Raw genomic sequence first — 17,992 nt, 5'->3', positions numbered from 1 at the left:
AATGAGAAATAATACGGCTATTTACATCTTACGCCTTTTTCTAATATGTCATACTGGTCATATATATCACAATAATAAAGTGCTTCAAATGAAAGAGTTTTGTTAGGATAATAATATATGGGAAATTTATTGAGCATCTGCTGATCAAGATTTATAGATTTCTTGTTTTATTATATGAATTTTTATTCTCAATTTGATTGCATAAGTTATATTACAAATATAACATAACTTCTATATATTATACATAAGTCAAACCATATTCCACTAACACTTCATTCAACAAATATCGTACAGAAAAACTGCATAAATAATTTCAGTGCCCAATCTAATTTATTAAGCAATTTTTTTTTTGTGAAAAGGTAGAATGAGTGGAATGTAAAAATGTAAATATGCAGATTATTATGTATTATGAATTAAAAAAGAGAAAGAAATTATAATTTTAACGCTCACTCACCACCAATGATCATTAAATAATCTATTAATGTTGCTAAACATTATTTGAACAGCATTTTAAGTCGCACAGAATAATCCGACGAAGGTGAGGATTTTATAAATTTTCAAATTTTTGTTCCTTTTAGTTTTTTTCTGTCTCAATACCATATAAAATATCACTTCTATAAATATCCTTGTTAAAATGTAATAGAAGAAAATGCCAAAGCTTAATAAAGATATTCTTTTTGATTTAGAAGAACTGAAAGAGGTTTCAAAATCTCTCTTTTCATTCCTAATTAGTCCGAAGTGTGACGAAGGACTTTATAATTCTACACAGGGTGATATGAATGTCTGAGCACTTAAAAGCTGTGTCAATGTAAAGAATACCTAAAAATTCTAGTACCCCAAATTTTACACAATTCATTTTTATTTGTTCTGCAAGAATATTGATATAGATATTTATGAATTTTATAATTCCTATAGGAGCTTTAAACTCATATAATCAATTTCTTTTGCACAAGAAATTTACAATCTTTTAATGAGTAAATGTGAATTGAAATATTTGAATATTAAATCAAACAAACATGAAATGTTTTATTTCCCAGAAGCTAAAGCTCATCTGATTTCTACAAGGAAATTTTTCTTGTATTAGCATGTTCTTAATCATTTAATAATGTCCCTTAATTTATTGTATACAAGATTTACTCACAAAACTTCATAAATTAAAAGTATCAAATGTTGGCATCTTTAATTGATTTAATTCATTTCATTAATTGATGCTTCTATTATAATTGAAAATAGTGGTGGACGCCTCAGAGAAATTTAATTACGATTTGACGGTTATGGGGTTGGTTTGTTGAAAATGATTATAATGAAGAATTTCTCATCTTTATTTGTAAAATCCACGAAAATCTTGATTAAAAATTTATCACTATTATTAGAACATTTCATTATTAAAAGCTTGCCAAAAATTGAGATCAATATTCATTACTAATAGTTACAATATATTGATAAGAAAAAAACTGAAGAATTATCAAAAATAATAACTAAATCAGCACCAACTAACTAACCTAAGAGAAATTAGATTTTTTCACTTTTTTAATTATTTATTACTTTCTGCTTTGTATGAATTTGAATTTATAATATAACTTATCAAGTTTGAGTTGGAAATAACGAATTTTTTCAAAAATTGGTTGTTTGTTTTGATTGATAAGTGACATAATTTGTAAGAATATAGTAAAAGATTTTGCCAAACTTTATTTATTAAACTTCAAATAAATAAATAATTTTACAGTACTTTTGCATGCTATTATAATAATGTAAAATTAATATCTACATTCTAAAACATTATTAGTTAAATCACATAAATAATAATAATAAATAAAGCAATATTATTTACATCTTACGCTTTATAATTATCCACGTACTAAAGAACTTCAAGAGAAAGATTCGGATCAGAAAATTGATGGATAATTTGATATATGAGAAGTCTTAAACAAACATCCAAAAATTTCACTAAGCAGATTTACTGAGCATCTGCTGACAGCAGGTAAATTGCATTAATAATTCGAACATAAAAATTGCTCACATTTTTCACTAATAGTCAATCGAATACTCTAAAATTTATAAAAAAAGAGAAAGGATCATTTAATTTTGGAGTGAGAGGATGTAAAATATAAAAATTTAAAATTTTATAATTTAAGTAAAAAAAATTTATTCAACGTAAATTTGGATAAAAGAATATTTATTATTGATAATAATAATAGTTGATATGTTAAAAAAAAATGAAACAAAAAAAAAGAATGATGATATTTAATATTTCAGAATAACATTTTCGTCAAGAACTCCGGCATTTCTCTTGCAAATATACTGTATATATAAAACATAAAAGTAATATGAAAATACGGTTACCACCGGCGGATATAATGAATCCTTTGTTCCAGGAGGTTTAATTCGGTATATAATGAATTTGTTATACAGTATAACTTCTGGATAATTTAGACTAAAGTTATAGTGCTGGCTAGAATTATAATTTCGTTTGACAAATTTTTCAAAAAAATCACTGATAATCGCACCATAACTTGGGGAACGTGTTCGATCATGTGATTTGATAATATCCATATCATCCCTTTATCCTTGGGACTTGATCACTTGAAATTGCCCCTCGGGATAGATGATGGACTAAAAGTTGGGCGCAATTCTTGTAATTAATGCTCTCTTAGAATAGTCCTTCCGACTTTACATAAAATAAATAAAATAAAAATGATCACTTGAAATTTGAAAATTTATTTGTTGTCACTATTTGTCACATAACTTGTATGTTAATTATATATTCCTACTGTACACTAAGGATGCTCGATTATTGAACAAATGAAAATAGTGCTACAGATTTATTTATATAACTAGTCTAAATAAGGATCCCAGACATCTCTAATACACCCAACCATGGCAATGGTATATCTCAACCAAAGTAGCATCGCTGTACCTATGGCCGACTACCATCACTTAGGTTAATGGACTAGTATATTTATATAAGGAGACCCCCTATAGTCCGCCGTGATGGTGAACTTGGTACACGCTACAATCGCTACATGGTTACAAATTCCCTATCATCCAACTTCATAATATATAGACGATAAAGTACAGCATTCGAAGGGAGTTGAAAATTTTTTTTATAATTTGTAGGTAAACAGAGAAGCGTACCATTAAAAAATTTTTTTTATGAAAAACAATAATTTTCAAATTTCAACGCGTAAAGGAACAAACAATTAAGAAACGTGATCTAACTTAATTTAATTGGCTATAAATATTAATCACGTGAGAAACATTTGTTTAATAAAGAAAATAAATAAAATTCTTAAACATTTTAACTAAATATACGCAATTTAGAAGTTTAATAAAACTCTCACACCATGAGATCTAATCATATTTAGTAAGATTGATGCAAATTATTATATGTATTGCGAATTTGTTGTTATTAGTCATTTTTACTCGTAATTCATATTCGTAATTCATATTGTCTACATAACTATTGTTAATATAACATCTACTCATTATTCCAGATGACCGCAGAAAATTTTGTTATATTCATATTTATATGTCATGTATATATAAATATGTATATCATATTGTATATAATAATTTAAATTTTTAATAAATTAAGTTTAGCTTTATATCTTTTAGGATAGTTTCCATCTCATTTTTCATCAAACAGGTTTTATTACTTAGTAAAAGATGGGAAAAAAAAGTGGCTTGTTAGTTTCATATATTTTCATCTTTTTTTTTATTATCGTTTTCTCGATTGTAAAACATTTCAAGTAATAAAAAAAATAGATAATTCTCCCTTGATCTATATAAATCACGATTCAAATGTTTATTGAAAATTTCTGGAGTTTTTTTTCTGTTATAGATGAACTTGCTATTAAAAATTCAAAGTGCAGCAATGATTACATTTGTAATACGGTTAGAAGCTAAATTTGTAAAACAATAATTTGGATTTTTTGATTTACCAGATCGTAGATCGAAAAAAGGGCTAACTTCTTTTTTTTAAAAAAAAAAAATTGACTTTTTTTATTTGATAATTATATGGTCTGTGTCGTTATTATTCCATTTACGGAATCTCTTCAAAGTTTCAAAATTATTGGATGAATATATTATTTTTTTTTTATGTTTTTAATTTAATTATATTATTAATTAAATTTTGATGTTGTAAGCGTTTTATTTATTTTTCTCATATGCTTATGCTTACGTATTAAATTGATCTAATGAACCTAGGTTTGTAATTTCGAGTAAAATATTGCATGATGAAATTATAGTCACACAAACATTTTTTTCAATATTGTAATTATTACAATATATAACATATAATAATATATCGATATAGATAAAATGCTTGATTATATAATGTATATAAAAAGGTTCATTATCCTTTATTTATTTTTTCTTTTTTATTCGTGATGGTGAAAGTATTAAAACCTACTTCCTATCTGTAATAAACCTCTTTCTATCCGTGATATCCCTTCCTATCCTTGTTCCTATCCGTTGACAAAAGTAATAAAGTCTCTCTCTTTCCTTTAACAATGAATATAATTGGTATATATATATATTTTTTTATGTAATATAAATTTATGTTCTTCTCAAATTGAAAAAATTAATTTATATTTTTTAAAAAATTTTTTATTTAGATTATTCATTAACTTCATCTGAGATTCCTTACGATAATTATTGCTATTATCCAATAACTACAGATTTGTCAACAATTTCAGATGTATCAATTTCATCAATTTCAAATGCACTAAGCGATAATAACAATTCATCCGAGATTCCTTATGATAATTATTGCTATTATCCAACAACTTCTGATTTGTCAACAATTTCAGATGTATCAATTTCATCAATTTCGAATGCATTAAGCGATAATAATAATTCATCTGAGATTCCTTATGATAATTATTGCTATTATCCGATAACTTCAGATTTGTCAACAATTTCAGATGTATCAATTTCATCAATTTCGAATGCATTAAGCGATAATAACAATTCATCTAAGATTCCTTACGATAATTATTGTTATTATCCAATAACTTCAGATTTGTCAACAATTTCAGATGCATCAATTTCAGATGCATCAATTTCATCAATTTCAAATGCATCAATCTCAGATGCATCAATTTCAGACGCAATTTCAGATGCAACATTGGATTGCAAACCTGGTATGTATAAAAAAGTTTTATAATTTATCTTATAGTACATTATTAAATTATTATTTTTTTCTTTTATTAATGTATCCACAGAACAACCCATAGTACCATCAAGCCATCCTACAGATCGTAAACACAAGATTCGAATCTTTACCTTGGAAAGTTTGACCGATTTGCTTAATGGTGTCCAAATTTCCTTTGATGGAAATCATAATGATATGACACAGTTGTGGTCTCAAGAAGAGTTGAATGTTCGACGAAGAGTGGTTCAATTTTTTAAAACTAGAGCAAAAAAACGAATTATGGCTTCTTTTAAAGCTGTTGATCCAATTGAACGGCCTAAAAATGGTATTTTTGTTTCCTGCCTTTATTGGTATGATAAGAAAACACAATGTGATAAATGGTATTTCACTTCAACGGATTATCTAAATTTACTTGAAAGTCTAACAGGAATTAGACTTACTTCAGATGAAAAGAATCGAATTCGTCGTAATCTTGAAGAATATAAACCAATAACAGTTGGTAAAAATAAGAATGATAGTGATGATATATATAAAGATTTGATGTCTTATTCATTTGCAAAACCAAGAAATGCGGAAAAAGACATCAAGATTTATGAATGGAGGCATCTATTACATGCCATAGATAAAATAATTAAAAAATATTCAGGTAAAAAAAGAAGAAATAAATAATAAATATTTAATTATTATTTTTAAAATTATAAAATTAATTTTTTTTTATTTTTACAAAATTTACATAATTTACATATAAGATAAAGAATTTAATAAAAAATGGTTTTTATTTAAAATATAACTAATATTTATGGAATAAATAAAATAACAATTTTAAAAGAAAACCATGTTTCTTATCAAATTATTATAATTATTTATAATTTTTATTAAATATATATATACAGTATATTATAAAAGAAAATTATTTAACTATATGTAATTAGTAAGGATGATAAATAATATTTAGGAGTATATACCGCCGGTATATACCATTTATATATGTTATATAATTTTAAGATTTAATAGTAAATTTAAGTCAAAAATAAATAAAATAAATTTGGCCAACTTTATGGGATTAGTACTGGCCAATATATTGTTAACTGTTATGGTTACACTATATACCGAATGGTATACACCTATATCTGTCCTATATGCAATTATGCACTCGAATCTTATGGAATATTTATTGATAATTTTTCATTTTTAGTCATGAAGCAATTGAAGCATGCCAACTATTCAGGCTTACAACCATCTAGCACTCACTTCTATGGTCGTATATTAGGTATATAAGCTCACTCAAAGGCCACTACAGCCTGCGACTCTCATACACCACCACCATACCCTATAAAAAATTTTTATCCGAATATTTCCATTATTTCTCCGTGTCTTCCGTAAAAATTCCGTGAAAATGATACATTCACGGATATCCGTGTTAGCGAGATGAAAATTTCCATGATTTAAGGCTATTAATTCCATGAAAATGATACATTCACGGAAAAAACATGGAAAGATAAAACACGGATCAGATTTTTTACAGGGATAGTTGTTAGCGCCCCTAGTGGTTTGAACTTAAGGAGTGAGTGACCAGACATCTTTAAAACAACTCATCCCTTTTTAGAAAATTGAAAAATCAGTTTTTTGCGATTTTCCCAGCATCAGTGATCCGATTTTGATAAACTTGTTTTTAATTTGTATCGGATCACTATATGCTGAGATAATTGCAAAAAACGAAAAATAAAAAAAGAGCAAATTGGGTCAATTTTGGCAAAAAGTCAGTTATGAGTTCTTATTAAATATAACACCACTTGACTGCAACATTTTTAAATATATAGTTTTTTTTATGTACTTATAGCCATCTGATTTTTAAGCTATAATAATCAAATAATAGCAAGTAAATAATTATTTTATATTTGATTTAAATTCTTATTCCTGAAATATAACCTATTTTACATTTTTATAGATAATCAAATTAATTACAAAAAAGTAATAGTACAGTTGCTACTGGTTATAACAAATCTGTTTGTAAAAAAATCTTATAATGAACTAAGACAAGGTTATCTAAAGCCAATCTTTCCTAGCATTACCATCAAAAAAGCTTAAGTATGTAATCTCAGTGATTTATATTACACAATCAATATATATTATTAGATGTTTATTCTTATTAAAATTTTATAACTAACATAAACTATATTATTTAAAATAATAAATAAACTTTAGTAAACAAGATACATATATTTTATTTTATATTTTAATAGTATTGTTTTTATTTTATTTTTTTCTAAATTTTGTGTAAAAACTAGAGAAATTTTAGCACTTTAGTCAAAATCTAGGTAAAGTTGTTTAGTAAATTTGAAACTACTTGCATACAAAGTTTTAGTAGATACTTGCAAAGTTATGAATTTTTTTACAAAAGAATAATCACAATACACTTTTTTTAATTCACAATACAATTTGAATACTTTGGTCAAAGTAAATCAGTTTTGAGCATTTAGAAAAAGTTGTTCAGTAAATCTGGAAAAGTTATTTATATTTTGTAACAGAATTAATTGTATTAATATTTTTACTATTTTTTAGTAAAAGAAAAAATATATATATTGCTTATTTTATTTAATAGTATAATGCAGAAAGAATTATTTAAAATTATTGTTAGGGTTACCCATGGAAATAGTTGTTGATCGAACAAGTCACATGATGTAGCGCGCAGAAATCCCATGATTATGGCTGAGTTTATTACATTTCTATAACATATTTTAGTTTTATTGGTTATTTACATTAATTAACCACTTTTAGTATTATTATTGCTTTTGACTCATAAATATCAATTATAAGTATCAGTTTAGTTATTATAACATTAGTAAAATTGCTTTATTAGTTAGCTAGAGAAGTTTCTTGAGATTTACATAGTTGATGAATCATATAGACATATGGAAACTTATACAAAATGGCAATAGAAAGGTTTTTGCAGATAATTGCAATGAGAAAAGGACAATTGATTGATTAATCATATTAGTATAATAGGATAAAATTGATAAGTTCAAACTGTCATGTATGAAAATGTAAACATATATAGGGCAATATTTTCTTTTGAATAAAAGTGGTTAACATCTGAGTAGATCTAACAGAGAGTTTAGATTGTGTTATCCGAAGTATTGTTTGATTTGATTGTTAGTTTCTTTTTTTTTACAGTAAACTTTTTGCGTGTTTTACTTGTTTTACCTGCGTGTTTTGTCATTATTTGTTTGATAGATTTTTATTCTTAAGAGACTCTTACATTATCTACCAGAATTACACCTTTATTGCTAATTTTCTATTAGGAATTATTAGTGATACTCTTATATTTTATTACAAATTATTGAAACACCTATAATCTTATTATTTGACCTTTTGCCACAACTGATCAGTCTTCTCTGATGTTAGTTATCACTCCAGACCAAATCGGTGATAACAATAACAATAAAATAAATCATTTTTTCATATATAAACTAGAGTCATACCCTAGGGCCCTAAAGAGTATGATATATACCATAAATTTTAACACTTATTTGCAGAAACAAAGTATTGGTAAGATATAATTTAATTTTCATTTGAAATAAATAAATAATTTATTTTATTTTTTTTTCATCTAAAATAATTTAATTTATTGTTTTTTACGTTTCGATTTAATAATCTTATAATTGGTCTTAAAAGAAGATTTTTTTTTGAAATTTATAAAAAACAACATTTAATTTTTTTAAAAAAAATTTTTTCATTTCTATCCAAAATAAAATTATTCAATAAAATTTATTTCACAAGATTAAAAACTTATTAAAAAAAATATGTGGACATAGGAACATCTAAATTTGATTTGAAATATCCTATAATATTAATATGTAATATATATAATTTTTTTTAAATAAATCAATTCATGTAATGTTTTTTTTTTAATAAATAAATTCATATAATGTTTTTTTTTAATAAATAAATTTTTAATAAAATTCGGTATATATTTTTTTCAATAAAATTCGGATATATTTTTTGGATACATATATATATATTAAATAAAATTTGGAAAATTATCATTTATATATATAATTTGGATATATATATAGTATTTTTTTTTAATAAAATTCGGATATATATATTTAACTTCCTTCAATTCATATTATAATTAATCACAAAAAATCAGCCTCCTGAACAATGTATATGAATAATAAATATTTCTTAATATTAATATATGATTAGCTTACAGATTTTTGACCAGCCAATTTATAATTCCTTGATGTTAATATATGGTTAGCTTTCAGATTTTTGATCAACTCGGATCACAGATCATGATCAAAATTTTTTTTTTTTTATATTGTCCATAATATTGATATCATATAATATCAACTCAATATCAGATATCAATTATCAACTCAATATCAATTCATATAGCAAATTTTTCCTTCCTTTCTGGGATAGCCGATTAGCATAACAACCAATCACGAAATATCACTATTAAAATAGTGTTAATTATTGAATTTTCCTAACTATCACCGGGGGTAATGATCACCGGTGACTAAAATTATGACAAAATTGATAATTCCGGCCAACGGTGATGATAACCCCCGGTGATTAACCTAAATTATAATACTGTATATCAAAATAAAAGTCAGATCATCTAAAAAAAAGGGGGTGCAGAAAATACTAGGCAATATTGTTGATCAGGTGGACGCGTTTTTTTAATTATTTTACTATTTTTAGAAGTGCAATAAGTGCAATAAGATAGCACGTAGACGTGTTGACGTGTCGTGCCATCAATTATAAGAGTTTATTTTTTTTCGTTTTCATTGCTTTCTTTTTAACCCAAAAAAAATTTTTTATTGTTTCTTTCACCCTCACAAACCTCCGAGCTTCACCTTACAAAAATTCACGAACCTCATAAAAAAACTCACGAACCTCTGAACTTCACATTACAATACTTCAAGAACCTTATTATCTCAAACCCTTAACAACCGCACCTTCGCCAAATCAATAATTATTACGTGAATATATATTTTAAAAGAAACATCTAATACTTGGCGCCAGTGTTGGAAATTCAGATTATCTTTATACGTACAAAGCGCACATTATTCAAAAAAGTTTGTGCGCAACATACGAAGCCATATGCAGATATAACCATTATGAAATATCACGCCTATTTACTTTCAATCACACGCGCAGAAATTTAAAGTGAAACAAGACCGTTACCATTTATAAAGGTGAAATGAAAAAAAAACCAAAAAAAAATGACAAGTTCGGACCTAATCCGTTGTCAGAAATTACGGTTATCGGAAAGAGTCATTATGAAATGTTATGCCTATCTACTTTCAAACATATGCGCGGAAATTTAAAAAGATATACGCTGGGCCTAATCCGCTTCCAGAAATTACGGGTCTGGCCTAATCCTACAGTTCGGCGCGGAAATTTAAAAAGATGTACGTTGTGTCAACTGCGCAGGACAGGACCGTTACCAGAAATTACAGTTCTGTCTTTTAAATCGATATCAGAAATTACGATACGGCTTTGTACTGTATAATGGCGATGGAGAAGTATTATCATTTCTACAATATCTTACTATAAGCAGATCATTTTATACTCTATATCCCTTTCTGGAGGTATAGAAGCTTGGCAGAGGTATTACCAATTAGCGCGTCTCGCGATGAGGAAGATGATGATGATAAAGTTGACTTTTGTGCCACCGCCTTTTATGAAGGTGGTCTGTTTATTTTATTTATTTTACACAATAACTAGCATATTACCTTCTTGATCCGCATATATTGTGTTTCATACAGGAGGGTTCATACAGGGTCAAATTACCATTACCAGAAATTCTATTACGAACTAGTTAGTTTATTTTTTATTTATTTCATGTTTTATTATTATTTTTTAATATAGAATCTACTAAATTATATTTGTAAATAAATTGTTATTTAATAAACATATATAATAAACATATATTTTATTCATTATTGTTACAAATTCAGGTTGTATATAAATATTCAAATAGCAATGCTTAATTTAAGTTTCTAGTATATGAAATTCTGAATTAGCTGAAGGAACTCCATTTAATAATGGATTATTGGAGATTCAAAGTGCTATCTTTATGACGGCGGGAAGACAACTAAACTAAATTAAAAAAAAAACACGTTTCAAGACCAATTACTAATAACTTGAATAATGAGAAATGATTATTAGATTTGATCTGATTGATTTTGATTTTTTATTTTTATTTATTATATCTGTTGTTATTTTTTTTTTATGTTTTTTTATTCAGCAAGTATTCTCAATACACGTACTACATTCTCTACATTCGTATTCTCATTACTATACATATTCTTCTATCACAAATGTTCTCTCTATCACGCGTATTCTCTCTGACATGTATTCTCTATCATTAAACCATTGATTTTGATCAGAAATGATGTTAAATTAATAATGATAAATCAATCAAAACATATATAAAATAAAATAAAATAATTATTGATTTTCTCAGTTCCCCAAATTTTTAAATAAATAAAAATTAAATTAAAAAAAAATTTCTTATTAGTAATAATGTGATTTTTGATTAAATATTAAATGTTCAAAGTGTTCAACCACGTTCATCATTAAATCAGACTGATTTGTGAGCCTCAAATTTCATTCTTTAAGAAGAGAGTGAATGATATGTCCAACTCTCATGTTCTTTAAGTCTGTATACGTTTGACCGGTTCCAACAAATAAAATCGGTTGTCCGGTTGTATAAGTCATTGATAAGGCTGCCCCAACCTGTTCCAAATAAAAAATTTTAGTTAGTGTTTGATTACCATATGTTAGTCTTTAATATCATTTCCGCCAAACCTTATCATCAACTGTATCAAATTTCGTCAAAATCATTCCATCTATATGTCTTGGATTTTGTAACCCTGAAAAATCTTTCAAAGCTTGATTAAATTTCGTGAGTTGATCAACGGCTTCATTGCCAACTAATGCTTCACCGACGAATATAATCTTGTCGGGATTATTCACCGAAACCAACTAATAGTGTAAATTAAAATTAGTTCAAAAAGATCGCGTAAAATATATATATAATACGATCAGTATCATACCTTAGCTAACGCTCGCATTAATGGTTCGTTGTCCTGCATACGTCCCGCCGTATCGATCAATACAACCTCAAATTTGTTTATTTTGGCTAAAAATGTAAAAATATGTCAACAACAAGTCTCCACCGTAGTCAATTTTATACATACCGTAATTAATAGCATCCTTTGCTATCCCAGCAGCATCTTTTCCATATCCACGTTCATATAATTCAACATTTGAATTTTGACCTAAAGCATTCAAATTCCTAACATGTACTCTTAATTGTTCTACGGCACCTGATCTAAAAGTATCACATGCTGCAATAAGGACCTTTAATCCGTTTTGTAATAACCAAAAACAAGTCTTTGATAAATTTGTGGACTAATAAGAGAGGATATACATAATTAATTAATAATAAATCAAAAAAAAGCACATGCTTTTTTTAAAAAAAAATAAAAAGACTCACATTATGACTCACTGTCAAATCTGCTAGTAAAATACGCTCGTTTTTATCAACCTTGAACCCATAATATGACCCAAGGCCAACTTTTTCTACTTTAAATCCCCATACCATATCGCGATTAAATTTGGGATGATCACGATTTCTGAATACTTTCTTACGTGAGATAACTAAAGGAAGTTTTTCTAACTTATTGCCACTGATAATCGTACAACAAGATGGGGTCGTTATATTATCTGAACACTCTTTCATGTTTGAAACTATGTTTGTAGAATAAAACCCTGATAAATTTGCCAGATTACAGATTTGTTCACATCGCTCGTGAAGGGACCGGTAAACATATCTGTAATTTCTGTTCTCTTCTAGTAAATGGCTACTAATGTCTAAAATTCCAGCGAGTAGAGGCAAGCGAACCTATTAGATTAAAAAAAAAGTTAATTCACAATTTTTTCTCTTGAACGAATTAATTATTATATAAAAACAAAATTAATCAAACCTGATCAAGTTCATCAGTCATAATAACTGGTGTCACTTTTTTAGTGTCCAAAATATCCAACGTTTGAAGAAGGACATAGAACCCGTTTTCAATATCATTATCGCTCATAAATGAAATTTTCCATTCTGAATCATCTAATTTAGCTTTATGTAATTCTTTCATATATCTCCAATTCAACATTTCACTGTATTGCTCTATAGCTCTTAAAATCTCCTTTTCATTTTCATTAACATAAATAATGGGTGATTTTACAATTCCACCACCGATCCAAACACCAACAAGCCATGAAGCAGCCGAAATTTGAGAATTAGTAGGGCTGACTCCAAGAATTTTGCTTAAAATAACGCGAAACCTTCCTTGTACCGATTTAAAAATAACTTGATTTGGCTTAAACATAAGACAACTTCGTTGTATTTCATCCGACGCAGTCAAGAAATCTTTAATTGGTATCTCCCAAATGAAATCTGATGATACAAGATTGGGTCTTCTCGCCATTTCTCGTATCGCTGCTCTCTTGGCTACCTCTTTTTTAGGATAATCTTCGCCAGGGCCGTAATAGAAAGAATCATTCTTTTTAACGATCATGTTATTCTGTGTGTCATATTCATACCAAAAGAGGCGAATCCTTGGACTACGATTTATGATGGGAATTTCTTCACTTCGCATGTATGGTTCAGCAGCAAATTTAAGTACAAGAATATGTTGATCGTTACATTCGAAAAATTTTGCTGGACCCTTATCATTCGGGATAATACGGTACATTATACCTTCACCTTTCGTAGTAGACTGAATAGTTCTCGGATTGTCATCATCTCCCATAATTTGATTTCCCACATTGAGCTCTTCGACATTTTGATGTGTACCATCATACATTAAAATTTTGGTTCCCTTTGCAAAACATTTACCAACTCCTATATAAATTATAAACGTATAAGCATATCATTATTTTTATTATCTATCTTACAAATTTAACCCACCGTTTACTCCAATAAAGCAAATCGTATAAGGACGTGAATCGGACTGAGCTTGCGCAATATCACGTAGCAAATCAACCGATGTCTTTGGTGTGAGTATACGTTTCAATGACATCTCCATGGATTGTTTCACAGTTGACTGAATGCCTTTTTGAGTTGAGAAGATTTTGATTAATTTAATGACGAAATTTTATAAAATTTATTCATAACATAAACGTACTCTTAAAACTTCCGGTCTTTTGTCCTACAAGATTTCTTGCAACGGAATCACACAAATGAGCTGCAATATCAGCTGCAACATTTTTTTTAATTAAATGTTCCTTCATTTTCGCTAATACTGGAACGAGATCCTGTTCTGTAATTTCTTTCTGTCCGGTAATACTTTTAAAAAATGACAATATGCTAGATCCGCTATTATTTTCGACTGAAGTGTCGTTTGTTTCATTATAATCATCCTCTTCAAATTCATCCTCGTCGTCATCTTGACCTATATCTTGTACTTCATAATACCCATCCTGAAACTGACCCAATTGATTTTGGTCAACCAAATTTTGTGGATCTACTGATGACGATTTATCGCTATCACCCTTATCTCCACTATAATCCAAACTTTCCATTTCTGCTTTTGACACTTTATCATCCCATACACGCATTGTTTTCTTTCTAGCTTGCTTCTTTTCGCTTTATTATATAATAAACAATTATTAATCAAAATAAAACTTATTTAAAATAAATCCGTTTTTGTTCTTATACTTACTCTGATGAAACATTAGGTCTACCAGTTCCAGACTGTTTTCGTCCACCACGTCCACGCTTTCCATTATATCGATGAAGTTCTTCAATATTACGAGCAATTTCGTCTTCACTGATAATTGGGTTCGTAGGAGGTTTTGATATGTCACTCACACCTGAATAAAAAAGATTTTTTTTTTTATCATAAAAGTTTATCCCTTAAAAAAATAAACCGATAAGATAATATTATGTTGAATTTACTAACTAAGTTTTTTCGATCCTTCTGCAGTTTCTTTAAATTTTTTAGTTTTTTCAAATGGTCGTGGTTTAGATAACTTCTCATGACTCTAAAAAAATAATAATAAACTAAATAATTAGATTAATAATTATCCTCATTTTACAATATTAAAGAATATTTTAAACCTTGGAATCCTTTTCTTCGATTTTATTTAATATTGCGCCAAAATCCTCATCGAAATCGAATTTGTGAAGTTTACCAGAGTCTTTAATAAAATTGGCAAATTTATCACAAAAGAATTTCTTGACAGTAGCAAGAAGTTCTTCAATATATGCAAGTTGAAGAATTTTTTGATAAGCAGCCTAGTTAAATAAATATTCGTTATAATAAATTAAAGTATCGAAATATACATATATATGTATATATAATAAAAACACTAAGGGCCGTAGTTGACAAACTCACTAAGTCAACTCACTTTATTAGACATTTACCACAAAAATAAGATCTAGTTCATTTGCGAATGTCCATTTTAAGCTATAAGAATCTTTAGTATAACTATTTTCTCCAGCCCTTTCTTCAATTAATACATCTCCAATTAAAGAATTAACCGGTGACGAAGTAATACGAGTAAAAGATTTAGACCAAAGAACAATTCCACCTTTCGTTAGAATTGTAAAGAAATCAAGCATTTTTGGCAGAATAAGAATGAAAATACTGTTAAACTGTCTATTTTTTTTATTACTTCATTTAATCTAAATGGGGCAATTGCTGATTGGATGTTGATAATTAAGTACTACACTCTGGTTTTCACGCGCTTTTGCATATATATAAACCTCATGAATTTTACTTTCCCCGTTCAGTTTTTTCTCCTAACTTTCATCTTAGAAAATCACTTAGTGATTCAAGCGTCTTTAATATTATAAAAGAAAAATAATTTGTAATGATTTTTATAGCAGAATAGTATTTTAAACATCAAAGTTTAAGTTCGCCATCATAAAGAAAGAAGAAATAAGACGGATCTTTGCATCTACCTCATGGTTTTCATTAATTAGATGATAGCATAAAACGAGAAATTTTGTTAACACTTTGTCAACAAATGTAATGAATGTCATTGAAAGGATTCTTTGGATGTGTCAATTATGATTATTTAGTATAAAGACCTCGTTTGTACTGATACTCGAATAAATTAGGATATTGATTCTTATAATAGTATATTTTATATTGCTCTCAAATTATATTACCAATACTCTTGCCATTCCATTGGGGCAAGAGCTTGATACAAGGGAATCGAGGAAATTCGGTGGAGGATTATTATTGTATGATATTTCGCTTCATCTAGAGCAAAAAAAGACATGCAGATGAAGCTTATATTTTATAGAACCTTATAATAAAGATGGAAAGATTACATCACACTATTACGAGCAGAAAAGGAAATTTTTTTTAAAAACATTCAAAACACCAAAGCTATTAAAAACATATGGTAACAAATACTCGGAAACAACGAACATTCTTATATGGACGTTCTTTATGCCATGATGACGATAAAACTTGAAGTTCTCAAAAAAAAGTAAACGTTTCGAATTGCGATCTGCTTTCTATTTGTATCAGCAAGAGTAAAAAATGACTTAGCGGTCAAAAACTTAACTTTGAATTCATTGAAACAAGAACCGAAAGGGAACTCTCAATGGAGACGATTATGAGAAGAATCAAAACGGAGAGATTAAGGGCTAGTTCATTTTCATTTTAAATTTTTTGATGAAAGTGTTTCTGTTGATGATTTAGATTTTTTTTTTTTTGAAACTATTGCAAGTTATTTTACTTATTTTACTTTGACATACTCTATAATGCTAAATTGCTGAGAAAAAATTTTTTTTTTCTTGAGAAAAATTTTTAAAATCCAAAATCATTTACCTTTTGCTAATTCTGACTTTACTTTCTAATTACAAGAATCCACATGCAATTAGTACCAGCAGATTTCATCAATCAAAATGGTTTTTTAAACATAAATAAAAAAATAATCAATTTGAGAATATTAACAGAAATACGCCAAAAATGCCTTTCATAAAATGGTTGAATAATCTTATGCAGGAAATGTGTTAGCAAGGTTTAGCATTGCATAAATAATTAATTAATCGAAAGAAAAAAAGAATGTTCAATCTCGTCTATTTATTAACAATAATAAAAAAAAATGACATGGCACTTTAATTTTTAATTTATAGAAATTTGTTAAGCAAATTATTAAATCAATAAATTCAAAGAATTTAAACCTAACAATTTTTTTATATTAATATTTTTTTTTTATTAATAATATACTTGTTGCACCAGGATTGGTGGCTTTTTTTTTTAATATCCGAACAAGCACCAGGATTGGTTGCTGGAATTATATGATCGGCATATAGAATTTGTTTAACGTCACGTGATAAACTGGCCAATGCCAGAAAATTCTTCGTTCACGTGATAATTTTTGCTGATCATTTCCTAAAATAGCTAATTAATTTTGGTGATACATTTCAAATAAAACTTAATATATACTTTATACAGCCCCAAAATTGCAAGATGGCCAAGTTTACTTAAAATACCAAAGAGGGTTTTAAATGCTATTTTTGCAAAATTCATCATTTTTGAAAAAATATATATAAAAATTAAAAAGCCAAAAATTACCCTAAGTAAACTTGTAAAGCATGTAAAATTACATTTAAAAAAAAATATTATTTGTAATCCAAATGCCACAAATTTTTTAAAATAAGAATTCCATTTTCATTAAAATATTAAACTTTTTTAACTAATATATATAGATTTCTGATAAATTATCCTTTATTATCTTTATTATATATAAATCTTATGATAACCCTCATTGGTCACATGACAATTCACGGACCTGCTGTTG

General features: G+C 27.3%; 2 protein-coding genes across 2 annotated transcripts; one reads left to right on the top strand and one right to left on the bottom strand.

Moving 5' to 3' along the window:
* Positions 1–4,511: 4,511 nt before the first annotated feature.
* OCT59_026543 (uncharacterized protein) lies at positions 4,512–5,824 on the top strand (the record flags this gene model as incomplete). Its single annotated transcript, XM_066143223.1, has 3 exons — positions 4,512–4,524; positions 4,617–5,144; positions 5,226–5,824. 3 exons carry the CDS (start codon positions 4,512–4,514, stop codon positions 5,822–5,824), a joined length of 1,140 nt encoding a protein of 379 aa, XP_065992762.1.
* Positions 5,825–11,414: 5,590 nt separating this feature from the next.
* Positions 11,415–15,794, bottom strand: OCT59_026542 (uncharacterized protein; the record flags this gene model as incomplete). The annotated part of the gene is made up of 12 exons (XM_025323394.2): positions 11,415–11,908; positions 11,981–12,157; positions 12,229–12,314; positions 12,373–12,586; positions 12,672–13,079; positions 13,162–14,072; positions 14,139–14,282; positions 14,356–14,816; positions 14,893–15,043; positions 15,133–15,214; positions 15,291–15,467; positions 15,597–15,794. 12 exons carry the CDS (start codon positions 15,792–15,794, stop codon positions 11,780–11,782), a joined length of 3,138 nt encoding a protein of 1,045 aa, XP_025187329.1. The 3' UTR covers positions 11,415–11,779.
* Between the last annotated feature and the right edge of the window lie 2,198 nt (positions 15,795–17,992).

This window comes from Rhizophagus irregularis, chromosome 6, assembly GCF_026210795.1.
Source record: "Rhizophagus irregularis chromosome 6, complete sequence".
NCBI classification, from domain to species: domain Eukaryota; kingdom Fungi; phylum Glomeromycota; class Glomeromycetes; order Glomerales; family Glomeraceae; genus Rhizophagus; species Rhizophagus irregularis.
This window is presented reverse-complemented; position numbering and strand designations above follow the sequence as displayed.